The sequence below is a fragment of the Merops nubicus genome, unplaced genomic scaffold (genome assembly GCF_000691845.1).
Source record: "Merops nubicus isolate BGI_N331 unplaced genomic scaffold, ASM69184v1 scaffold7069, whole genome shotgun sequence".
In the NCBI taxonomy this organism is placed as follows: Eukaryota; Metazoa; Chordata; class Aves; order Coraciiformes; family Meropidae; genus Merops; species Merops nubicus.
The window spans coordinates 4368-31562 of NW_008630080.1; the positions used below are offsets into that span (position 1 = coordinate 4368).

General features: G+C 41.0%; 1 protein-coding gene across 7 annotated transcripts; it reads right to left on the reverse strand.

Annotated features, from left to right (window-relative positions):
• Positions 1-26599, reverse strand: CHN2 (chimerin 2). 7 transcript variants are annotated; one of them, XM_008947143.1, is made up of 7 exons: positions 26162-26599; positions 19358-19442; positions 16848-17021; positions 14987-15064; positions 6613-6750; positions 4613-4718; positions 1-829 (listed from the first exon to the last, which is right to left on the reverse strand). In XM_008947143.1, the coding sequence occupies exons 1-7, from the start codon at positions 26597-26599 to the stop codon at positions 658-660; spliced, it is 1191 nt and encodes a 396-aa protein (XP_008945391.1). In that variant the 3' UTR covers positions 1-657. The 7 variants fall into 7 exon arrangements, with proteins under 7 accessions (XP_008945391.1, XP_008945394.1, XP_008945392.1 ...); XM_008947146.1 differs by having other exon boundaries at positions 26297-26407; XM_008947144.1 differs by lacking the exon at positions 6613-6750 and having other exon boundaries at positions 26162-26595.
• Between the last annotated feature and the right edge of the window lie 596 nt (positions 26600-27195).

Consider the following 27195-nt stretch of genomic DNA (forward strand, 5'->3'; position numbering starts at 1 on the left):
TATGGAAAGCTGGAATACACACAAGAAAAGAATTCTTCTTTGAAACAGTTGTGATGTAAGAGGTATGTCAGGATAATACTGCATTAGTGGTAATTGTTTTCAATATATCATAGCAAAAATGCAGGAAAGAATTACGTGGAAAATAATCAATGCACCGCATTGATTTATAGTTTGCTAAAATAAAATGCCATTCTTTCAGCTAGGTAAAGTAAAAATATCTTTATAATATAGGTTCTGTTTCACAATTGACATATATAATTATGTCTCATGGAGAGGGGAAAGTATAGGCGTATACAAGTAACACTGATTAAGTACCTTTTTGCTTCTCTAGCCATATTAAAATACGTTTTGTGTTTCTCAATAAGTTAACAATAAAATTGTTTGAAACTTCTCAAAACAAATATACATCTGAGGCAAGGCAAAACATACAAGGTAAGAGGATTTTTTCTGACCTTTTTTTTCCCTTCTACAAAGAGTCGTATGTCTATGAGACATAGGCTTTCCCTAAACATTTTGGCATCCATCTGCAACTTTGCAGAAATTGAAGTGCAGTCAAGGAATGTCTCCTTTATGTTTAAAAAAATTTAAAGAAGTGTTGTTTTTCCTTGAAACTAATTATTTTAAAACAAATGGCTTTGAAGACATGCCTCTCGTTGTCTAAAAGAGAACATCTTCATTTTCTATTAAAATCTGCACAATTAACTTCTGGTACCGCATGTCATTCAGCGTAGCAAGGGTACTGTCCTCTGGAGGTCTCATTAAAGTAGGCCCAAACACTATTCCCAGGTTTTCAGCATTCATAAAATTCTCCTTTTCATGCAAGGTAACCCTAAAATAGAAAAAAGAAAAAAAATTTAAAAAGGGCAAAAAAAAAAAAAGAAAGTAGTTGTTTACTTCCCAGAACAAAAGAATATCTGCACTGCAATCTGTAGTTCCGTTTCACATCAAACATTGGTAGTAAAAATTAAAATTTTTCAGTAAGTTTTCACTTTCGTTCAATACAGTAACTGTTTCCACAGCAAGTACAATGCAACTATGGTGGGCCTGTGATTTCCAGTGTTTTTAAACACCCCTCATGCGACTACTCAGTGTTTTATCCATGTGGCTCTCTGTTAGGGCCTAAGAATCAGTGGCAAGTGCTTTTCTGAAAAGCATAATCATGAATTAAATGATGATGTAAGGAGCAGTCCCCTGCGCTACAGTAACTCCAGTTCCCTGGCGCGCTGTGCTCGGTGTGCATCACACTGGAGGTGTGGGATTGCTTCCCAAATACAAACCCAGATTTTCTTTTGATTACCAATGACCCCCCATGCTCCCAGACATGCTTCCAGCCTGCAGGAACCCAGCCCTTCACACGTTTTTGCCTTGCTGTCTGCCTCAGGCCAAGCAACAGCTGAGTGAGTCTGATTACTTGTTATACTTTTGGAGTAGGCTGAATCCTGGAGCAGCCTGGAGAGACAGCTTGCTAAAGTCTCGCTGCTACAAGTGCCATCTGTCCTTGACAGACAACAGAGGCACCTCTAGAAAGGAGCCCAAGCTGTTGTTCCCTGACATGGGTCATATAATGTAAATAAACGAATAGGTAGACTATGTGTGGCTAGAGCAAATAAAGACCACTGAGGACTGGCCAAACTGCAGAGAAGTCTGGAAAGTCAGTCAGGCCTGTTGGAAAATGCAAGGTGTGCTCAAGGTTTTCCTCCACATCATAGAGCTGGACCACATCAGTGTTGTCCCAGTGTAAGGGTCTGCGTTCCGTATTACCGAGACATTGGTCTTGGTAATAATTTTTGAGCATGGCAAAGGGTCATCTTTGATTTACCCCTGAGAGGTGAACACCACATGTATGTCTTGGCCTCATTTATAACCCTCTCTCATCCCTCTGGGTGGGGAGGAGGTCACGGATATCCTGACCCGGTAACCTCTGATACCGCACCACAGCACCCAGCAAGACTTTGGCACTTGTTTGGTCCTGAGAGTGCTCTTGCACTGCAGTGTAGATACAGCCATGGTCCTGTGATTGGTCACAGTCCCTCATGGACCAGGTGCTTGCTGCCTTACAGTACAGCACGGGTGAGGCTTCATATCTCCTCCACGCACAACTCCTCTGTGAGGGTGGAGTACATCTGGCTTTGGAGCCAGCTCTCCTGGCAACAGTTAAGACTGCCCCTGGCCATGGGAATTCCCAGCTTGCAATGGATTCACTCATGCCTTCAGGGGAGCACAGAGATGCTGAAATCAGAAGTAATCTGGTTTTTGCAAGATCCTTACGTGACTAGGTTTTGCTTCTACTATTGGTTCTCTGCAAAGAGTGGCTGTCACAGGAAAACAGTGTTCCTCTTTGCTTTCAGGACAGAAGTCCATTAGTGCCCCATACTCATGTCCTCATCTTCTACAGGTATATTATGCTTTGTAAAGAGAAAAGACTAACCAAGCCTGCCTAGCACAAGCCGCCTCTGCGCAAGTGCATTCTGCCTTCCATCTGTGGATGTATGCAGCACAGATGTTGAACAGACGTGCAGTGCCACATACATCTTACTAGCACTCCTGTGCGGAGTGTGGAGCTTGCTGCATGGCCTGGGGTGAACGCAGAGAAGATTCTCAGCTTCACTGCAGTCAACATGGATTGAGTTGTATATATTTCACCACAGGGGGGACTGCTCATGCTGTTGTATTTCCACCAAGTTTGAGCAAAAAGTTATCAGAAAGATAACTGAAAAAAGCAGTTAATTGACTGACAAACTCATTTTTGTTTGCTGACATTGTCTTTTGCTGGATTTTCCTGCGCTTTTAACAACTCTGCAGCTTTTTTCTTGTTGAGAAACAGTGCTGGTGTCAAGGCTGTGATCCTGCAGTCTTCACATAGACTCCTTTACACCAGAACGTTTTCTCCATGCAGGAAGAGCCCTATGGGGCTGGAGTTGGGACTCTACGTTTAATCCACAAAACAGCACAGCCTGAAACTATCCTTCCCTCTTTCACATTTGCATCTTTCCAACAGGTTCTCCATAGGAACTGACATGCACTTGATTTCCATGCAGATGCTGAAAGCTACGATTTGGGAAGGGAGAGGAATTTAATTGTGTGACTTGCAGGTACATGAGAGAGAAAGCTTAATCAGCTGTTTGGACTATTTTTTTCTCATCAGTAGTTCAGCTCAACAGCTGAACCACAGCCTGTACTGCAGTTCATGAAAAAGAAGGAAAGCAAGTCAATACTTGTCTCTTAAAAATTTGCTGCCAGGGCATGGAAGTACTGATTCTGTATGCAAGTCACTTGTCTACAGCCTCCATGGGCCTTCTTAAAACCCAGAAAAAGGTGGGTATTTGCACATATCATTTCTGCAGAGTCTGAAGAAGCTCCTGCACACCCAGGTAATGTCTCACTGAAAAGAAAAATCACTCATTTGTAATGACCTCAGCCAATTCAAAATGAGGAAAAGTCTCTGCATAATGAGAGCCTGACTGAGCATGTCACGCTCTTCGCAGAAGCTCTCTGATGCAATTTTGCATGAGTTGAGGTCTTTTTCTTTTTTAGATTCTGCATTAATAGTGCTGAATACTGCAGACCCAACCCAGAAAATACTCAGAATTTTCAATTGTGTTTCAAGTGGTGGGACAATTAAGAAGACATCAAAGAATTGTTGTATAAAAGGTGAGTGATTTTGTTCCTCCCTTAGCCTCTTTTCTGTTGTTTCCAAGTAGGACCATAATCTTTAACCAGAGACGAAGGACATCTTGGGCAATACATCCTTAAATGAAGGCCTGCTTTGAGATGCCAGTGACAGTCTTTACTCAGCCTCAGTTTTTAAAAACTTCAAAGACTTCCTGAGGCATGTAAATACCCAGGGTAGCAAAGTGGAGTTAGCATAGCTTTGGAAAACAATTTTGCTTGAAATTAGTGAAAGTGAGGCCCTCTCTTTGGATCACTCATAATTTTCCTAGGTACCTAGCCGAAAACGTGGAAAACTAAGCAGTATACACCCAAGTCACTTTCAAAAATGAAATGTAGGCGCTTCTGAAAATTTTGTATGCCTTATGAAGCCTTACATATGTACTCCTAAAGAAGCTTTGGAAAGCAAATGAGGCAGAGTATGTTTAACACCAAAAGAGATAACTGGTAAGGGCCTGTATTGCTTTTGCTAGTTATATAAAAATAGGCCTCGCATGATTCTTGGCTTAACTTGGATGTGAGGAAATAACTCGTGAGAGACATCTCTTTCCTTTTAGGGTTATTGTTCAAGAGAACAAGCTGGGAGGTAAGGGAAGGCAGAAGCAAAGCATGATCAAGTGACTTACTGCAGCACATCTAGTACATCTCTGAAGTACCTACCACTCCGGAATTTTTCAGATATTATCTGCCTCAGAGAAGCATGACAGAACTCAATTAACGCTTCAAAGGTTTGCAATGACCTGCCAGCAAAACAATCTATGCTCTCTATGTGCATAGCTAATATACATTTAGAGAAACATAGCTTGTCTGCTTATTTGTAACATTATCGTTTTCGTGGCAGTGCCCTAATGGAAACTGTATTGGTACTTTCGTTAATATCTCTCTTCCAAAGCAGAAAATTGTTAAGCTCTTCAAGAATTATCCTGCATGCCAATTAACTCACTTTTTGAGATGAATCATTAGGTATCTGAGTGTCTCATAGTGAGCAGCAGGGAGTAACATCAACACTTCATGTATTGCTTCTAGTCGCTCATCAGGATTGGAGATTTCTGTAAAAACAGCAAATAGGATTAATGTCAATAGAGCTTTCCATTTGTAAACAGCAATAATTCGGGAAGCTAACTTGTTATTATAGAGTCATTTACAAGCCATTGACTGTGCTTGGAGGGGTAAACATTAAACTCCCAAACACAGAGCTTATCAGCAACTGCTGTATCCTCAAAAACAAGTGGCTTTACAAAGAAATCAGCAACAAAGACCACTAAATAGTTGCCTCTATGGTCTGTAGCTCTATCTACAGGCCTGTACAGGTACACTATCCAGGCTTTGTTAAGTGCTTCATAATACTCTGCACAGAACTGACTGACTCTTAAAATCTTACATAAGATTACATCCATTAGCCTTCAAAACCAGATGCGAGTGTGGATAGATGCTTCTAGAGATTATGCCTGAATATGTAAGTTGAGCTAGAGACTGAAATGGCACCGAATTACCTAAACAAACATTTCTGAACAGACTTAAGTATGTAGGTATCAGTGATCAGAGAGCATCAGTGATCACTTAAAACTGTTTGTCAATCTCTCTGAAGATGTGAGCAGGATTTACATCTATTTTGCATGAGAAGTATAGATTCCTAAACTGTGAACTGAGTCAGGGTTATATTTGCCGTGTGACTTTTCATATAAGTGGCACCAGGAGCCCTAACTTTGAGAAGATTAAGAATGTCTCTGTCCTGCTTTTAAGAGATTGATGTATCAACATGATAGGAACTGCTTCCTCTGGGCATGTTCTTTATAGAACAAGTGACAAGCAAGAATAATTTCTCTGCCAAGGAGGAAGGGGAGAGTGCAGGAGAGAGGTATCTGTGGTTGGAAGGGGAATGCAAGGTGGGGTAAGACGGAGTGGAAGGGAAGGCAGCACAGTCACACAGGTAGACCACTCTTCCTGCTGCTAGTTGATATACTGGGTGCCATTACAAAATTACCAAGGATACTTTTTAAAGAAGAAAGTATGTCACTTCTTAGATACCTCAAGTCTCTGACATTTTTGCTAATAATCTGATTTTGATGCAATCCTTATGGTGAGTTTTCACTGGGGATTATCATTACGTGGAAGGCTGTGCCCTGGAGAGCAGAATTTCAGGCAAATCTCATCTCTCACTGCCAACATTGTGGCAACAAATGCTGCTGTCCTCCTCTCCCCTGTGGCCTGTCAGCTCTTGATGGGGGTAACTGTATGTGCCTCCCATCAGAACACAGGTTAGATGCTGTAGGACTTAATGAGCATTGGATGGACCTGAACTGTGGAGTGGATGTGCTTTGTGGGGTGTCTCATAGCTCTGATCCCTCACTGGCTGAAGGAGGGGATGTGCTTGTCTGCAGTGCAGATTTGTTGCCAGAGGAGGCCAGGATATGGAGATGGGGAAAATGGGATGCACTCTCAAGACTTACACTGTTCATTCAACCTTCATCCCTCACCTGTCACCCAGTTTTGCATGGGTCTGGCAGCCAGCGCTGTGGCTATGACACCAGTGCTGGGATCCTCCCAGATGCAGTCCTTGCAATGGCACTGGACACTGTGCCTCTTGGCACAGAGTTTGGGCATTTACAAGAAAAGAGCAAGTGATTCTAATTCAAAACCCCATCTCATGGCATGTCGTAGCTTCACTGACTGATGCTGAAACCACACTTTCTGAAACTAGTCAGTTATTCTGATCTCCTATGTTTACTTCTGTTTTTTTTTTTTTTTTTTTTTTAACCTGCATGCATCTGATTAACAGCCAAGCAAAAGTTTCATGTAAAAGAAGGATACAGCAGAGAACGAATAAACAGAACAACACTCTTGCTTCAAATTTATTCTGTCTTTTCTTTTCCTTTAATGTGGACAGCTTTAAAGATGGGAAACATAATTAAAGAGTGGTATAAATTACTATGCAATACTTACTTGCTGCCTCTATGAACTTGGAATAGGTATCATAGGTGATCACAGGAATTGGTAAGTCTCTGAAGTATAACTTCAGTGCTCCAGCAATGATGTTTATATCTGGATAAATATTGGCAGAAATATCAGCCTTGTCACCATCTAGAAGAGGAGGAAGAAATAGTTTTGAAACCAGGCTAATTTTGACTGAAGTAAAGCTAGGTTTCTCATTCAGATTCATTGTGTTCAATCTGACAGGAAAAAAACAACCTGAAAGCATTTGGAAGGCTTAAATGAGAATATATTGCTAGCAGCTTTACAGTGTATGAACAAAAAATGGTAGTTTCTTTATCTTTTAGTAAACAATTTATTTGCTTACATCTTTTGGAGACGCTGGTGATTACCTCAACAATATACGCAGTCTGCCATCTCACATATAATGTTTTAAAGTTGGATGAAAAATCATGTTAATAATATATTTATCAAATTTGGCCCATTTATTTGCTGCAAATAAGCTATTAATAACTTGTTCTGATGTTGCACTTTGTATCCACAGATCAATGCACAGGAGTATGAACTATTCCTTTAATTTTCATTTGGGGAAACAGAAGCACAGAGAAATAACATGAATTTCAAATGTCCCCCAGGAGACTAGTAGGAAAACATCCAAATCTTGTCAGTCCTGCACCAATCTACCTATACTGATCAGCTAGTAAGAAAGCTGCCTTATTTTCTGGATGTCCTCTACTGTCTTAATATTTGACTTATTTATTTATAGCAAAGATTTGAATATAAATAGCCATGCTACAGCATTTAGATATACAATTTATTCCGAAATGTAGATCACAATTTGTTAAATGAATATGGATACTTGTAATGGATGAACAGCTAAACAGATGAATCATGCAACTGAAGTGACATACATTTTATTTGCCACATAATATAACCCAGTCAGAACACCACTACAGAGCACTTCTAATAACATGAGCTTGGCATTTACAAGTGTTGCTGGTAAGTCCCTGACCAACGTGTGGCTCACAAGGAGTTAAATTACAAGCACTAGCAGTGAGGGTGGATCACTATTATTTTTCAAGTTCAAACGTCTACATCTGTTCTGTACTATCTAGTACCCTTTTCCCCACATTTTTCTCCAGACCTAGAAATCCTGCTGTCCTACCCTCCTGGGGCCTGTCCTTGTCAGTCTCCTGGTAGAAAGAGAGGGGGTAGGACACTGGTCAAGCAGGGGCTAAGGCTGTCTGGATTTAAACTCGTCAGGCTACTCTGAGATCAGTTATAGTCAGTAGTGCTTGTTCCTCATCTTTCAAGTGATGATAATAGCACTCCCCTTGCAGCAGGTGGTGAAGAAGGAACCTTGATAAGCTTGAGAAGTGGGCCGGTGTGGTGCTCACGAGGTTCAGCATGGCCAGGTGCAATGTCCTGCACCTGGGTCAAGGCAACTCCTAGTACCAAAACAGGTCAGGGGATGATGAGAGGATGACTGAGAGCAGCCCTGCAGAGAAGGACTTGGGAGTCGGGAGTCGTTCTGGACTTTCATCTGGTGGATGAAAAGCTGGACATGAGCCAGCAATGTGTGCTCACAGCCCAGAAAGCCAACAAGTCCCAGGCAGTATCAAAAGCAGTGTGGCCAGCAGGTCAAGGGAAGTGATTCTTTCCCTCTACTCTGTTCTCGTGAGACCCCACCTGGCGTACTGTGTCCAGCTCTGGAGTCCTCGGGACAAGAAAGACACGGACCTGCTCAAGTGGGTCCAGAGAAGGGCTAAAAAAATGATCAGGGGGCTGGAACACCTCTGCTATGAAGAAAGGGTGAAAGAGCTGGGGTTGTTTAGCCTGGACAAGACTCCAGGGAGACCGTATTGTGGTTTTTCAGTACTTAAAGGGGGCTTATAAGAAAGATGGGGACAATCTTTTTAGCAGGGCCTGTGGCAACAGGACAAAGGGTAAGGGTTTTAAACTAAAAGAGAGGAGATACGGGCTAGATATAAGGAAGACATTTTTCTACAATAAGGGTAGTTAAACACTGGCACAGGTCACACAGAGAGGTGGTAGATGCCTCCCTGGGAACATTCCAGGTCAGGTCGAATGGGGCTCTGAGTAACCTGCTCTAGTTGAAGATGTCCCTGCAGGGGGGGTTGTACTAGATGACCTTTAAAGGTCCTTTCCAACCCACAGCAGTCTATAATTCTATAAGATTAGGAACATATGGGAAGTGAGGTGATGTGAGGTTATGCTTGCTTTAACAGTGGAGAGGAGTTGGCTTCTATCTGCCAGAAGGTGCAAACACAAGCTTGGGGTGTTACCACCGAGGTGCTGTAAAGCCACTGGTGGCCTTGCTTGTCTCGCAATAACTAGTGCTTGTAGACATGCCTTGATGCAGACAGATGAGTGGCTGTGCTTGATACATGGCGTCTAAGGTGGTGATAAAGGCTTTCACAGCAGAGTAAAAGATTTTATATTGATTGTAGACATTTTATACAAACCTATGGCATTAATCTAGAAGGGATACCTCCTGTCAAATGCATGCACGTAAGTCTCATTAAGACTAATAGCACTACATGTTCTCATCAAGAGGAGATTATATGCTTAAGTGTTTAAAACAAGCAGCCTTTCTTGATGCAGCTGAGCAGTCTGAATACATCCATCAGCATTTAATTTAATACAGCATCAATAAGCCCTAGGAGGATGTTTACACTGCCCCAATCTTTTGTTTAATCCACACATTCCAGGCATGGTAGCATTAGTCTTGTAAAGCTTTGTGGAGAGAGCTCTATTTAATTGATAGACACTGAGCACTCAAAATGCTCCACTGAAAACAGATACCTCCAAGGTGCCAGCAGCTGCATCAGAACAGATATAACAAAGTAGAAGGTTGCATCTATTATCCAGGTCACCAGTACACTAAATGGAAGTGTTATTTACTTAACACTTCTACAAAGCAGCCCCATAAGCTTCCTTAAAGGTGCATTTCAGCTAGAGGTACTCCCGTCTTCAATGTATTTCAAATATACCTATCATTTACATACTCACTTACTGTAGGAAAAATGCATTCATTCCTGAGTCAAGGTTTTCTCTTCACTTCAGAGACAAATGTACATCCACTAGAAATGCACTGAAGATTATTTTAAAGTGAGTGTAACAATCCCCTCACTACAAGAAGGACCCTAAGGTGCCGGAGCACGTCCAAAGAAGGGCAACGAAGCTGTTGAGAGGTCTAGAGAACAAGTCTTTTGACTTGTTGGTGAGGAAACTGGAGTTGTTTGGCCTGGAGAAAAGGAGGCTAAGAAAAGACCTTCTCAGTCTCTACAACTACCTGAAAGGAGGTTGTAGCAAGGCAGGGGTCAGTCTGTTCTCCCAAGTAACAAGTGATAGAAGAGGAAATGGCCTCAAGTTGCACCAGGGGATGTTTAAATTGGGTATTAGGAAAAATTTCTTCTCTGAAATGGTTCTTAAGCACTGGAACAGGCTGCCCAGGGAAGTGGGGGAGTCACCATCCCTGGAGGGACTTAAAAGATGTAGACGTGGTGCTGAGGGACACGGTTTAGTGGTGATGCGACAGTGTTAGGTTAATGGTTGGACTTGATGATCTTGAAGGTCTCTTCCAACCAAAATGACTCTATGAATATATCTGTTATACCTACACATCTCTGCAGTGGATATAGAGGGCAAGGTGGATTTTTCTTTTCCTTTGGTAGATTTTAAATTGTCTTTTTTTTTTTTTCCCCCAGCAATTGAAGACCCTTGGCAGGCTGCATTTATTTCTTATCCTCACCAAATTCCTAGATTTGTATTTTTATTTAAGCACACTTAAAATTCAAAGCACTAAGAAAGAAAAGTGAATTCATTGCTGGTGAAGTCATGACACATATCTCACTGAGGCTCTTCTGCAGTAGCACACCACATGAACCATACCTATTTTATATGGCACCTTCTGCATTATCACAGTAATTTTTTTAACTCTTCAATAGAGGAACTTTCCTCAGATGGTAATTAGTACTTTCAGCACCCTTGCTATGGCCATATGCTAATTCAATATATATATTTTTTTAATTTGGATTACAAACATGTAGTTCATGTCAGCTTTAAAAAATTAATCCTACCCAAACTCCATAATTTCAGTTTCCTTGTTACTTTGACTCTCAACATATTTTGTTGCATTATGTTGAAGTTTGAATATCTGAGAAGAAAGAAAATATTTGTTCTGTTCCTTAAAGGTTTCAGCTGACTTTGGATGCCACAGAAGTATATCAATAGTTTGTTAGAGAATGAAATGGAAAAAGTATTGCATTTTTAAAGCCTCAGCTATGCCTGCTGAATACTGAATTACATTTCTACTCAAATTCTTTTTCCTTAACTGTTTGTTTTTAGTGCACAACCTTTGCCATGCTAACATGCTTCTTTGTGTTTTTTCTCAGATTTGGCCTGTGTCAGGTTTTCAGCTACACTGGCGAAAGACTGAGTATGAGTTAGGATGCCTCTAAGTACTCATGTAATATTTAACAGCATAATATTTTTAGCAAGTGTATTGTACCAGCCAGTCATACAAATGAGTAGGGGGACAGAATGCACTGGTGACAATGGCAGCTCTGTGTATAAAGTGCACAATGAGAGTTTTCTGGATGCCACAACACCACAGCTCAACAAAGCTGACAGAGAGCAACTGTCATTCTACAGCACCAACATTCACCAGATTAAATAAATCCACATTATTCCCCTCCTTCTCATTATGAAAATCACTAAAATGGAACATTGTCAATGCCTCAGAGCCTACTGCTAATTTACACTAGGGGTATTTACATTGCTTTGGCTTTGGAAGGAGTCTCAGTTTAAATCAGATGAGGACCAACTCCTCTCTGTGTTAAAACCAGCTATCACAGGGCCCAAACAATATTATGTGGGATGCCATTTTCTTCCTGAAATGTTCACTTTCAAACTTTGCTTTTCTATTCTCTCTATAATTCTTTGGAAGAAACAAGTGAGCATCCCTCTAGCAAGGCAGAGCTGGTCAGAGGAAGGGCTGGCTTCTCTTCATTGCACCCCTTCAGCTGCACATGAAATCAGCAGGAGAGGTACCCTACAGCCAAGTCAGCCCCTGCACCTCATCCCTGTATCACCCTGTCTTCTGGCTCCTGTGGCTCGATGAAGAGCTTGGGAAACCAGAAATCTTGATGGCATTATTTGAAGGATGCATCTTGTGCATTAAAGCAGGAGAAGTCCTTGCTTACTTTCAAAGCCACTTACTAAAAACTATATTTCTAGAGATGCAAAAGCATATTGGCATTCTAGCCAGTGCCTTGGGACTGACTGGGACATGACAGGCAGGGGGGACCTCTGTAATGCTAGAGTGCAGTGCTCTGCTACTGCAGGCATCACACCATATAATCCTTCTTGTCAACCCCTCAACTTCCATTTTAAAACTAGGTAAGGTTTTTATCTCTGCTCTTATTAGGAGGTTGTTTCAGAGCCTTGCTTTCAGATGTTTAAAAAACGGTCTTAAAATTATCAAACTAAATTTATTCCTGGCCAGTGTACTCCCCTAGTATTGTGCCGAGACTAGCCATTAGATTAAAGAGTTCTCTTCTCTGGCTCATACCCCTGCTCTCAGCTTCTCCAATGACAGCTAACTATTGCAAGCTCTTTTAAAACACATTTACCTTCTGCTGTGCATTGTGCTCCAGAGATGTCTGAGATAGTAACATGGCCACAGATACAGCTCTTTCTGCTGCAACACCTATCTATTAACCAGAACTGATGAGGAATTTTCCATTTTATATTTCAGAGTAATTTACCTTTTTTTTCCCCTTACTTTTGAAAAAATACGTTAATTTCCTGTAGTGAATGTGGAAACAACATACAAACTTCACTTTCTGAGCAGAAAATAAAATTTGAACAAAAACTTTCCAGGCATTGCTGGAGATGAGACCTGTCACCTAGTTCTCAGCTCTCTTCTCTCCCAGCTCTGTCACCTGGGACAGAGATCTGGGATATTCTACACCCTTGGGACACTCCACTCCCTGCTGCTCTGGGTTCTGGGGCTAAGCAGGGGCAAGTGGTCAGCAGAAAAGTGATGTTCCTACCTGTGTGGCTGGGATGCAAAAGAGAGGGTGGGGTGCCTGTCTCTGTAAACCTGGATCTGACAGGGAAGCAAGCCCTGAGCTGTCAGGTTAGAAGCATCTTGCCAATTCAACCTTCTTCCAGCTGACAACCACCTTCTAGCTGCACAGCCCACAAGTCAGAACAAAAAGTCTATTTTTGGTTTTCTTTAAATCTCTTCCTGCAACCCTCCCCCCTCCAACTCCTTCTGCTTTTCAATCTCAGCTCAAGGAGAAGACATTTTCAAAACAGGAATTTTGAAAGTTATCAGCTTCTGGTCTCAGCAATACTCCAGTTGTAGAATTCTCGTAACAAGGTTCAGTTCACTGTTTTGCTGCTTTTAGCGTTCTTCATGGCAACACTCTGCTTTCTTAGCCCTTTTTCCCTTATGAGATTGCTGAAAGAAAATGAAGACACGGCTTTTTATCAATTTATACCCAATGGTTTTCCCCACAGCCTTTGTAGGCAAACTTGGTTCTTGCTTTCTCTGCTTCCATGTTTATCCATTCTTTTTTCCTTTGGAAATCCGATATTGCTAGTGACCTTACTATTCCTGTTTCTACGTTCTGCTTTCTTTGCCAGTAAATCACACTTTCTTCCTTGCTGTGGGTCTAATTCAAGTGTGCATTGCCACCAAATTATGCCATGAGTATGGGCAATAATGAAAGATGTGCTGTCTGTAAAACTGAACTGGCTCCAGTGGTGTGAAGCATTGGCAAAGGAACTACAGCTGCAGCAGAATTCATCATGCTCAGACACAAATTTCCACCTGCTTTCTTCAAACTCTCCCTCTTCAACCTGTGCTTCTTCTGAATTCTGAATGTGTTTCATTCAGATAGGTGCACTTAGAGGAGAATTAACACACAGGTTAAACACATTTAACACAAAAGGTTTGCCAGGCTAGATATACCTGCAGGGAGCAGAGTGGGACCCATGGGGACTGTGACCCTCTCAGTAGCACTGCTTCATGTTGCACGTCTGCAACTGGTATCTTCTTATAATAGCAATCTTAGCACTATGCATCTCTTGCCCAAGTCGTGGCTGACTTATGTGTGTATACGCATATGTTCACAACTGAGGCATCCAACCCATTTTAAAATATGTATTATTTTTTACAGGATAGATTGGTATTGCATGAAAATAGTCACCTTGGAAATTCCTAGTTGGACTTTCTTTGTCAGTGATGTCTGCATGACAAAATGCCTCCAAAAAAAAAGAAGCATTCAGGCATGGTAAGTGTAAGATGTGCCACACACAGACCTTGCTGGCCCTGTCCAGCCTACCCTGGAGCCTCTACACCTCCTGCTCGTGGGCCCCTGTGGCCCTCAGTCCCTGCCTGAGTGACACCGTATCTGTCTACGGGTGTGCCATGGCCATGCTTGTGTCTGGCCATGCACCCTTCTGGTTGGTATCCTGACCTGCAGGCTGACTTTCTGGTTTGACCTGGACCTGCCTCAACCCCACAGGCTTGTGATCACCCGTCTGTGTCTGACCCTATTGCCTAACACGGCAGAGGTAATACCTGACAAAAATACGTAAGACAGAAAACACTGTTCATGGGAAAGTAGAAGAATATTTATGTAACTTCTTAAATGTACTTTAAAATGTGTTTTCTATTGATGAAGACCCTAATCTGCATTCACTCATATATGAAGACTTAAAATTAGTCCTGTGTGCAAAGACTGTGTACACAACCAGAAGCAATGTAATCAGTTAAATCAATTCAGAAGGGCTACTAGGATGGTAATCAGACAGTGTTTTAATCATTAGTTTTTCCATAGCCTGTACAACCAATCTCTCCAATGCTTCTCTCATCTCTTGTGCAGCTGCAATCACATGCACAGTGGTGCAGTGCTTCTACAAGGCTACATGCGGAATGACTTCCCAGTTGGAGGTCCTGGTTCTTAAACTCATAAATAGATTCTCATATTATGAAGCACTGAGTTTACTAAAGATAGGACTAAGAACTTTCCCGTGGCACTATCTAGGGTCATACTTGAATCAGGAGACTAGGCTGTTCTGCTAAGTTGAGGAATCATCCACTCCCTGGAGCACTTAGCCTTCTGCCTACCTCTACTTACTGTTTAAGTATTTCTTCCAACTATTAAATATGATTTCTTTTTATGAAAAGCACTACAGATTAAGAACTCAGAAAAGACAGGCTGCTTTCTGTACTTCTGCTTATATGCCAGTTTCATTACTATCATACCTGTATAAATCCAAAAAGGACTGAAGAGTCCTAGACCTGAAAGCTTAGATTAAAATTGTATAAAACTAAAAAAAGGTATACCTCGATCGAAGGCCATTTTCACATCTTCAATGTGCTCAGTGAAGCCTGAGACTCTATAAAGGCCCTCGGACTTTAAACCTGAAACAAAAGCTTCTTGGTTAACTTTGCTTCAGTAACCAACAAATATTCAGGCTTAAAAACAATAAAGCAAGAACAACAGATCTCGTAAGTGCAGCAACATATAAATTGTAGTGTGAAACTGTGGAGTGTTTAAGGAAGGATCAAGCTAATTTTAAATAGTTTTTTAAAGGATTAAAGAATTTTAGAACTTATACTTTCTGATTTTGTTAGGTACACGGTTGATTATGTTAGAGGAAAAAACTGCAATTTGCTAATGGTGGGGCATGTGATGTTATCGTGATTTATTAATTTTCTGTGGGAGATTTTCCTGGATTTGGCTATAATTAATAAAGCTTTAGAGGTCTCCTTTCCTTTTACCAGTTGCTTAATAATAAACAGCAATGCAAATGAGAGACAGCCCTTCCCTAGGAACACATTTGTGCCCAATTTTGCTGTCAGCTTTTACTTATACACAGCTGATAGATGCTATGGATACTGTTCTTCTCCATGTGAGTACATCCCTTCTACAGTTCTTTCATGACAAGAGACATCATTTACACAACTCTCCCTCCCATTGCTCCACACCAGCATGAAATGCAGGGCAGCCCAGCAGAGCAGGCAGAGCTAGCCAAGCAGAGTCACACACACATTATTTATTTTAACTCCAGAATTCCCAGTTGTGACTCTGCACAGTGCACTACTTACAAGAACCAATACACTTTGTTTTCTTAAGAACAAAATCAGCGTCTTACATAGTTCTATGGCAATTAGAAGAAGAAATTTTAAAACACTGAAAAAACAGAGTGGGCAGCACATTTTATCTTAATCAATAAATGTACAAGTGAGTGATTAGACCTCAAATGCAATGTAGCTTCCTGATACATCATCAGCATAAAGCTCTTCTGTCTTAGTCCAAACTATTTTTTTCTATTTGTCCCTGAAATGATGATATCCTGGTAGAGCTTTATGAAGCACTGCAGGGGATTTACTTGTAAATCTTTGATTCATTTCAGTAGATGATGTGTGGCTTTGAAATCCATGTGGCTTGTATCAGTGTGTTGCCATGCAGATTACTGGGATGCCATGGATTCAACATTATGAGATTCCTGGGCTGAAGCTATGACTAACAGAAATTTGGCTTATTGGGCAGCACGACATTTGCTATCCAAAGCAAAAATACATGATCATTACTATGTTGTATTGGAGAGGATATAGAATTTCTTCAATCTGGCACGTGTCTGCATACCAAAACCCCGTCACAAGCTGGAGTTTTGGCTGTGCCATGCCACCTGAGGCACAGTATCCATCAGTCAGTAGCTGAGCATCCTGTGAAACTCTGAGCAGTTTGTGACCCACTACAAAACACCACGGTCTGTGACCTCTCTTGTCTGAGTCACTTCCAGTCACTCGTGTCATCTTGCCCATAATGTCTGGAAAGGTTATTAATAAAGGATTTGATTTCAGCTGATTACTCTGAAATCGGAAGTGTCCCTAGGTATGTTGAAAGAAAATAATGAAAAAAGACACATAAACATGAACTTAAAGTTCACTTTAAAGTTCACCCCTTTCAGAAGTGTAATGTAATATATGTTTTGACATGTTTTGAGAAAGCATGTCAGGAAATTGCATTATGAAATGCCATGATTTAATTTTGCTAGCTAAGGCAAAACAATGTATCACCTACACCAAAAAACACCTTCTCTCATCATGTGTTCAGTGTGCATGAACATACAACCCTAGCTTGGAACGAAATTCAGGTCATCTTCATTTAGTTGTCTGCTGCTTCCCTAAGCACACAAACCTCTTGCTTCAATCTCTCGGATGCAGGAATCCACAACCATCGGCCTCTGGGTGTTGTGGGCTTTCACTAATGTGGTGAGATCGCAGCAGTAGACTCGCTTTATCCTCTTGAGGTCTGGTTGGCAGTCGTTGGGCACGTATTTGGAGCACTGCTTATGTACATTCAACCCGCAGTCTGTAAACAGAGTTAGATGGGTTAATTAATCAATGCTAACGCCAATAGGTCTTGGCTAACAATTTATTTCCTTGGGCCGCATCAGGCAAGGGGCATAACTTCCACATCAGTCAGCAAAGCTAGACTAAGTAAGACAGCAGTGAGAAAGATGGGCATGGAGATCTATAAAAAACTTATGGTGGGCAAAATGAACTCCAGCTTAAGAAAAAAAAAAAGGCTTAAAAAAAAAGAGTTCTTATAAAGCTACAAAAGCTCTGGATGTTCTTCACACCTCTCTGAGCTGGTGGTGACTGCTGGTGTGATTTGGGTCAGTTCGCTGCTGGACACATAGCTCTAGGTGTTGCATTTGAACACATGGGACTTAACTTCAAACGACCTAAGATTCAGCTGTGCACTTAAAACTGGGACAGTGCTTTAAGGCAGTGTGCCTCCCTTCCCCTTCCACATTCCTGCACTGTCACATTTTGGCTCCTTCTGCTACATCAACAGCCTCCTCATCCCTGTCTCATCACTTCACTGGTGACTAAAATGTCCACTGTGTTTAGTCTGTAGGTTTGTTTAGGCATATAAAATGCTGTGAAAGGCATGACGTAAAAAAAGTCATTAATTTTACAGATGGTTCTTGGTGTCTTACTCGCGTCATATCCTACTCTTTGTTGCACGGGTGGGTTTCTATTAACTTAAATATCACTGCTTAATCTCCACAAATTGAATTTTTCTAATAATTCAACTATTCAGCCAAATGAATTTATAAGCCTCAGTAAAGCAAACACCACCATCATGAATTACATTTTGTCACATAACTCTGATTCCTGTCTTAATGCCTCCCCAGTCATGCCCATCACTGACGGTGCCCTTTGGGATAACTTAACATGTCGATTATCGCCAGGAAGTTACTTACTGGTTTTTACGTTGATTTACTGCCTGAGCTTTTAAAAACGTAAACATGATTCTATTACCTGCTGCACATTTTATCATTCTTCTCTATAAAATATTAATCAAGGAAAATTGTATAATCACTCCAAACACACCTACACATTTAGTGGAATTGGGTGGGAGGTTTGTGTGTTTCTCCATACAGTTATTACTGCATAAGACATTGCTGCTCTGTGAAACCTAAGCAAATGTGAGCAGCTGCAGTTAGGATCTCCCCTGTATTGTTTTCAGTGCTGTTCTTTAAGCCTGTGAAGTTAAATCCAAATGCATCTATCTACTTAGAGTTAAATGTTGGTAATGTAATGAGGGAGAGCATTATGTTTTATACTAAATAAATAAGCCTTTTCATAAGTTTAATATTTCAAGTATGTGAACAAATACGGCACTATGTATTAGTGAGGTCAGATTTTGCACACTTGATTTTAAGATCGAATAGCTTGGAAAGCAAACTACTATTCATTTTCCTCCTTTTTAATGTCCTTATATTCTTTGTGTTTCTATTATTCATCTCCAGGCAGACAAGATGTAGCAGTAGCTGAGACTGCACTTTTTAAAACTGTGCCTTTGTGAACGGATTTTGAACCTTCCAACTGCAAAATTTTATTTAACAATCACTTCCTCTACCCATGAAAGGCAGGTGTTGGGGCTGGATGTGTTCTGTGCCAATCTGGAATTAGGAATGCCTGAAGGTCAGGGCAGGGAGAAGTAAGACAGAAGCATATTCAGATGAGACATGGAAGTGATTGAAGGTCTGTAGAAATAAGTTTTGAAACCCCATTTGCAGGGCACTGTTTCACTTACTGAATCCAAAAGCTCATGATGTATTGATCATTTTTCACAAAAGAACAAACAAATTTAAAACAATTAAAGAACTATTAAAATGCTAACAAAGTTATAGAGGCACCAGAAAACTAATCCTTCTAGGCAAATGAAGGTAATTTTTTTTTGCTTCCCCTTGAGGTGGGATACTTCAGAACTGCAGCAATGCATGGTATTTTTATAAGAAACAGGTGACAATCTTTTTTGCAGACAAGGGAATGTCTCAGCAACTTGCGCCAAAAGGGTGTGTTATGAAGCCTAGTTGCTCTCTGTCTCTGCTGCTGCCAGGGCTTGTTCCTTCAAAGCATCCAGGGATAACTTAACTGTAAAGATTAATTCTTAATGTTAACCAAGGCACACACATGACCAAAGTACTGCCAAAAGGATGTCACCCTCAGTGAGCAAGGGCTGGTGGCTCCATTTCTAAACCAGCTCATGGCAAAAATGACAAGACGAGAACTTGCATGGGAGGATTTCTTGTCCTGTTCGCTAAAGTAATTCCTACCCTGCCTCCTGCAGGCTGGGGGTAAAAGAGGTGTGTGAGCATTTCAAGAAAGTGACAGAAAATGTTGAAGGGGTACCTGAACACCTCACTCCCTGAGCGATGAGACCCCACATGAAGTTGGCGCAGTATTCACACCAGTGTGGACCTCGAAATGTGTGGACCTGCAATACAAATAGGGGGAAAAAAAAGAAATGGGGTCATTTGGAGGCAGATGGTCTGACAGATGGAACAACTGAAATGGGTAAACAGAAGACTCAGTAGGAGTAAATCTTCATCACACAGTGCCCACATCTTTCCAAAGACTAGATGAAAAAAAACATGGGGACAGAAATTTGCTTTGATCTTGAAGTTTATCTTTCAGTAGGCTTAACACAACAGAGCACGGGGCTGTGTATGACACCAAAACCAAATCATTTGTGTGAGCTGACATTCTCACTATAGCGGAGGGGAGGAAACCAGGCTCACGAGTCAGAAGTGAAAAAAGTGAAACAAGTAATTCAAGAAGCTGTAGTTAATAAGCTTTTATTTCACTAGTTCAAACAAAACAGGAATGTTCCCAAGATTCAAATGCTCTTCAACAGATCACTTGAAAGTAGGGGAAGTGCAGTGACAGAAGCCCCTTTGAATGCACCACATTTTGGTTCCCCATAACCATGAGTTACCATGATCTGCTATAAGACCCATGTTCTAAGAGCACCACTCAGGTTTGAATGCACTATGACTGTGGTGTAACATGTTCATTCCTAGGCAACAACACTGAACAAAACTCGACGTGATTGCTGTAAATTCATACCAAGGATGAAAGATTTGTGCAGTCACTCCAGGCAGTGTTTGGGTAATGATCTCATTTTGCACACTGGAATCCATTAGTGATAAAAACAGACAACACCCTTCCCCACTCCAGAATATAAACTGAACTCACATAGGAGAGAGATGTCAGTAGGCTCTTTTTCAGTAGATCAAACTTCATTTTGCTACAGTTCACACATCAGTAAATAAGGAGGAACAAAATGATCTGTGTGCTGACAGAGCCCATGGCTCGCCAGTCAGATTTTGCAGATCACTGCTGCTTCCTCCACTGCTTTTCCAAAGGTTGTGGCAGAATACCTTTTTATTTAAGATGTCTGTTCATGTAAAGTAAGCATTACATTTCCATTGAAAAGAAGAGTAAGTAGTGAGGTCTATGCCCTTGTGAACGAACATGGTCTGAGCTAGTTTTGGCCAGAGTCTTAATTGAGATTAACAAAACATAAATCATGCACAGTCCAGCTGCTAATGCTTCTTCTTCCTTCTCCCTGCTCTTGTTTACCTGTTGGGTGGATGGCTGAAAGGCCACTTCCATCCCCTGAGATGGGGAAAGCTGCTTTTTACTTTTTGTAGAGTAAAAAAATGGTCATTGCCCTTTTCAAATAAACATGATGAAGTTTTGAGCCAAGCATTTAGCTTGGTAATGTTTTTGCCTCACGTGTCTGCAGGATCACACCCGTACCCTTGAGTTCAATCCCTGGGAAGAGGAAGTATTGGGATTTTAATAAAGACTTCTCTTTCCCATTTAGTGCTAAAAAATTGAGCCTGACAACAAATGACTCCTGACCAAATACTCACAGTCAATAATTTCACGAGTAAACTTAAAGCAGTAGTAATTCTTCCTCCCTTTTTATAGTGAAAGGTCAAAACTGGAATGTCTGACTGGTCATAATTATTTTTTTGAGATGGCATTTTAACCTTCAGAAAAAATGTATATATCTGGAAAACAATGCTTTGCAATAAAGTTTGACATAGATAGATATATAGATAGACAGACAGACAGATAGAGAGAGGGAGAGAGAGAGAGAAATGTCTTTCCTATTTAATCTTATTTTGTTTTGCAGGGTGGGTAGCATGGATTTCAGACATGGTTTTCCGTGGAGTTAAATGGCTGTACCTAACACGAGCTGGTGACCTGAATTTCAGGCATATGCTCTATGTAACCTTCAGTGGATACAAAACTAGGAATACAAATAATGATGCCTACATCTTTGCCATTTTCAGACTGATCACATAATTAGTAGGTCTGCACCTGCATTTAATTGTGAGTGAAAATCATCTGCTGTGGGAAGATAACTGTCTTCTGCTTTGCAGTGGTTTACAAAAGCTAATGTTCTGAGAAGTGACTGTAAGAGCCCATTCAGGATGTTTAAAACAGCACCATTTCACATATAAAGTCCATCAGTTGCTAGGATATTTGGGGCCTACTTGCTCACTTTACGTAAATCTTATTTCAGCTAGTTTTGCTGTGGCATATTTAGAAAGTGGTAGCTGATTATTCCTTGATCTCTGCTGCCATTAATGGGAAACAGCCATCAATGCTGACTGAGGGCTCCATCTGTGAAGTGCTGACTGGGCACCCTTCCCTTGTTCCCTTCAGCTTAGTGGCCCTCAAAGTTTTAGCTGTCTTCATTCATTCACTTCATTTTTCCATGGATCTGCATTTTAGCTCAAATGACAAGTTCCCAACTGAAATGCCCTGAGAAAAGCAAATCTTGGTGGTTTCTGGTCAAGCTGAAACAGGGAAAAACTTGCTATCTCTGAAAATGGGAGATCTTCTAAAGTTTCTAGATGAAGGTGGAAAAAGAATCTCTTAAGATGCAGTTTTGATCTAAGTCTCTTATGGCTTGCCAATAATTATGAAGAAATAATGAACACAATAACCCAGCCAGAACCTTGCACACAACTCTTTTGAACAGTAAACAGGAATTTTGTCTGCAATATTGGCTTCATCCATTTTTTAAACAATGAGAGGTAACAGCAGGTCTTAGGTTTTTGAGATGGTCTTTTAATTTTTCCCCCATCCTTTGTAACCACATCCTTACAAATAGCCTGGGCTTAGATTTTTGGAAACATGATCAAAATCTATTCATTATTGGTCTGTACCCCATCCCTCAGTCTCAGGAGACCTCTCCTATCCTGTACATACAGCATAGGCCTGGGCTGCTTGGGCTACAGTTGACACATAATTCAAACTCTGAAGGAGAATTTACAGGGAAGCATTTCTTCATGTAAGCCCAAGCCATGATCAGACTGCACTTCTCTTGTACAGATACGTTGTACTTTTCTGGTTCACTCTTTAATCTGCTTTCCACAATGTCTTAACTCCTAACTTTTTCAACTGTTTCCTTTCCAGCTCTTTCCATGAAATGCTGTTTCTTCCATTCATCCTCTCTTCTCTGCTGGACAATCTCACCCAATACTAGACTGGATGTTTCTTCTTTATTGCCCTCCCGTGCTCTCACCTTCATCCTTCATCCTTCTGGTGCCCTTGCTTCCAAATGACAGAATTCCCTTCCCTGGGAGCTATCTCATGCAGTCTTAGTCTGCTGTCTGAGCCGTGTTCACAGAGGAAGAAACCAAGACCAAAATTAAGGAGTGTCAATACAGTGGCAAAACAAAATAATCCCTTGAGCAGTACTGCAGAAACTAAAACCTAAAAATTGCCTTGAATCAAAAGGCATGGTTTTCATTGGTGTTATATGGTGCTGTTTACAAGACAACTTTGCTGTTTTTCTGATTGTTTTGAAGACTTTTCTATTTGCACCCAAAGAAAGTAAGAGATTTTTCAGTCTTTCACCTGAATACAGGCACATTTATTTCTGCTCTCCTGTGGACTCCTGTCAAACCTGAGCTGTTGGAAGGGAAGAAAAGCTGCCTCTGCTCTTAGCTTTGTTTAAATACATACACATAATTTTCATGATGTCTGCAAAAAAAAAAAGCCTCCCACAAACCCTTTGTCTCCCACAATCAGTGCTGGTCTGCAGTGATTAACAACAAGGGGAAATTTATCCCAGAGCCTCCTTCCTCCCAGCATATCTTCTGATCTTCTGACAACTTGTCAGTCATCAGCTGCCTCTACTACACAAATTCACCTGCAAACAGGGTTTGCCCATGCTATAGGGGCAAACAGGCACAATATTGTGGTAAATGGCCATTATTCAGCTGAATTCACTCACTTAAAGCAGAACAGAGGCCCTCTCATGAATTCCCATACCAGAACAAAATGCATGGAGAATCCCCAAGCTCCACGCTGCCGCCCTCGGGCACAAGGTGACCTCGCCAGCAGCTGGGACCCCACTGAAGTTGGCAGGTAAAGCACATCCAGAAGAGTCTGCTGGATCCTTACTGCAACAAGGTGCAAGAGGACTATGCGATCCAGTTAGGCTGACGCCCACATAGTTACAGAAAAACTTCTGTCTTTGTCTAAACAGGGCTTCAGAGATTTATTCCCTTTCTTGAATTATGGTATGTCTACACTGGCTTATGCAAAGCTGTCCCGCCAGACAGACGCCAGCTCCAAACCTAAACCCATGTGACTGCATTGTGTGCTCAGGGTGAACTTAGCTTAACAAATCAGTCTAGATTTTAAATATTTTTTTTTTTTTTTTGTCCATTTGCCTGGAGTGCCTTGAAATTTTGAAGGAGAAAGCACTGATGCTCAGAATGGCATAATCCAGCACCCTCACTCTCCAAACTCCACTGTTTCTTTTTCTTTTTTATGTTAGTTTGGAAAGCATGGCGGGAGATCCAGCCTTGTTCTGAATTTGTGCCTAGGTTTAGTTCTTCCCTTTGTTCCTTGTCTCTTCTAGTAGGTAAGATCTTGGGTGTAAAATCTACAAAAATCTCATGATCTTCCTTAAAAATGTGCCCTTCATTTTGAGATCCTTCATGGCTAAAGAACAAGAGCTAAAGAGTGTCTGTTCATGAGGAACTGCTGATGACAGGGTTATGATGGACACTGTGACACATAACTTTTACCTCTATGAATTGAGATGAATGATACAATACATGTCAATATTCATTTAAAAAAGGGGTAGACAACTTTCTGAATGTCTGCAACATAGCATTCTCCTTTAGATAAAGCCCATATCATCAGAGTCTGAGTGTTGTCAAAAGCCATTAAGAATTTTGCCCCAAGACCCATAAAGCCATTTGTTTCTTTTAAATACTTTCTTAACCCTTTTATGTAATGAATGTGGAATATATTAAAGATACTAGACTTTAATTTAGCCATTTTAAAAGTTTAAATATTCTATTCTAAGCATTCTATCCACATTTTTTGTTCGACTAAACATGTTTTAATATACTTCTTTGGAAAACTAACTATATTTGCATAGTGAACATATTTGTTCATTAAGTAAATGTAACAGTTCTAACTGGCCTTTCTGGACAATTTACTTTTAAAAATGTTTCTTCCCTAAATATTTTATTGCCTTTACTAGGATAAAACAATAATTTTCTGCTGTCAAGCTTTTGAATACATAGCTATTTTAATCATGTGATTTTCCAGTTAAACTATGACTCTTTTGAAACAGAAAGGAACAGAGACTGTACAACAGTTAGATTGTGCAAACGCAAAGTTAACTGGGCATATGTCCAATTATAAATCAATGCCAAAACAAGGGGAATTTTGAAGAGGAAAGAATGCATGGGTCAAAGTGAAAAAAAAAGTCTCAGTCATGAGAAAATATTTTCTAGTGAAACTAAAATAGTTTTGATATTAAAATGATAATGAGTGCAAAACCCATAAAGAACGAAATCTGGTTCAATCAAGCACAAAAGCAGAGAGTATTTCTCCTATTTCCTTTAGTGCTGATCAGTGAGATAAATATTGACTTCTCTGTAGACTGGGTCAAGGAGGAGGAATGAGAAGAGGGATGCTATTATTTGCCCTGCTCACTAATATTAAATTATTGATTTACCAACTACAGCAGGAGCACTGCAGAGGAAAGAGCAATGTCTGCATGGCAGAATATGTAGAAAAATAAGAAGTGAAGCTTTTTTGCTAAACCAGGAAATCAGTGAAATAATTTTAATCAGTGCTACTCCTTTTTTTGACAGGCCTGAGATGAATATCAGAGAATTCTCTTTCTGCTAATGAGTTGAACTATTCTGACAGTGACCCAGATCAGCATCCTCAAGGAGCATTAAGTAAACTGGGTTTTCAAAGCTGAGATGCATTCCTTTCTTGTCTTGTTACTGCCTCTTATTCTCTCTGTATCCATCTCGATAAGCATCAAACCGCAATGTGACAGCATTAGATACGGTAACTGGCTGGCATACTCTGAAACCAGCACACTCCTTTTGGCAAAACATTTTAGTACAATCTGCCTGGAAGGTCTGTTTCCAGAGCTGAGTCACTTCCCAGCTGCAGCATGCCAGACACAGCACTTGGGGGGAAAAACCCCTAAGAATCTGATTTTGTGTGTGTAAGACAGCAAAAAGATGATCCATTTAAACACCCCTGCATTTGTCCAGCTATTTGGTTTAGTTTGACAAGAAAACACAAGCTCCAATCCTGTAGCTCAGAGGGACTCTGAGAGCATTTCCTTAGCATATGGGGGTGGAACAAAAGCTAGGAGACAATACAAACGCTGTGCTCTGCTCTATTCTTAGGGAGCACCCGAGCTCCTTCAACTTCTGAAAACAGAAATGGTTCAAATTGTTTGCCTGTAAAACGCTACTGGCTTCTGATAACAGCTATAGTTTGAAAAGAGGTCTTTTTCTCATTTAAATATGGATACACTCAAGATAAAGACAATCAATATGAAGTACTTTGTTTCTGAACAAAAAAAAGAAAACTCAGTCTGGGCAAAAAGAGTTAAAATGCCAGTCAAGTAGTGTAATCAGTAGCAAAACCATTATTTGGATTAAGTGCCTGTGTAAAAGCATATTAATAATGCGGTCAAGGGAACTTAAAGTAGAAAAAAAAATGCTTTTTTAAACATTTTTCAACACTTTCCTCAGAGCTAGTATAGATGGGATCATGAAAACCCTGTCACAGCAAAATATAAAATGTGAGGCACCTAAACAGAACTTTTTAGACAAAAATGATATAAGTTGTGCTTACCTTAAAATTGTGTGCTTTTTCGTAGTTGAAGTGGTTGTCATTTTGAGTTAAGGCTGCTCTTCTGACCAAGGAGGTTATCTGTGAATAGGCAAAGAGTTTCAGAGGTTGCCACAGAAGTGCCCCCTTGACTCCCACCTTCACCCCCAGAGCCACGGCCAGGAGCTCTTGGCGCTTCCTTCCTCGCTTCGACTTGTGAACAACGGCACAGTTTTTCTCATTTTCCAGCCACAGATCCTCTGAGAACATAGCACTGGGATCCCAGATCTTTTCCCTGTCTTCCTTGGCGCCCGGGAGCCTGACTGTAGTCAGTACAGTACAGTTCGTCCAACTGCTTCTGATGTTAGACAGCAGATTTGAAGCAGCTGCAGCCCATTCTGCTGAGACCTCTGGCATGTGACTTGAATGGGCCGTCTTGTGGGACGGAAGGAGCTTCTGCATCTGAATAAGTAACGGCCTGTGCCGTGTGATTTCTTAAGGCAGATGTGTGCCTTGAACAATAGCCCGAATTCATACACTGAGCAACCTTCCCCCCCACCCGCCCCGTGCGGTGGTCTCCAGCTAGGTGCTGCCAAAATACCGGCCAGGGTGGGGACAGCGTTACAGCTTCCCACGCAAAGGCATTTCCAGGGACAGATCGCTTCAGCTCTGCGGTGTGTTAAAAAGGAATAAACAAACAAAAAGCCCCCGGAAAGCCCACACCACCGGATCCAATGCTGCATCCAATTACACTCAGATTCGGGGACTTATCAGCCAGCAGTCTGCATGCCAGCAGATTAAGCCCTTAAAACCATGATGATTGTTTAATCTTATAGAGCTAAAAATCTCTCTCTCACTGTTGGTGTGGTGTTTTGTGTTTTGTTTTTTTGTTTTTTTTTTTCCCCTTCCCCATATCCTGTACAAAGGGGAAAAAGTGCAGCAGTACTCCAAACATTAATAACACTTTCATGTCAGGTTTTGAACTAGAATATTTTGTCAGTGTGCACTTGGGAGCATGAAGCTAGCTGGCTGTCAGGGAAAGGTGAAAGCCCAGCTGG

Excerpts from the sequence above, each read along its gene's own strand:
- CHN2 (XM_008947143.1), bottom strand. The coding sequence starts at position 26,599 with ATGCAGAAGCTCCTTCCGTCCCACAAGACGGCCCATTCAAGTCACATG. Across the intron at positions 17,022-19,357 it reads TCAGGGAGTGAGGTGTTCAG|ACTGCGGGTTGAATGTACAT; the intron begins GTACCCCTTCAA and ends CTCTGTTTACAG. Across the intron at positions 4,719-6,612 it reads CAAGTTCATAGAGGCAGCAA|AAATCTCCAATCCTGATGAG; the intron begins GTAAGTATTGCA and ends CTGTTTTTACAG.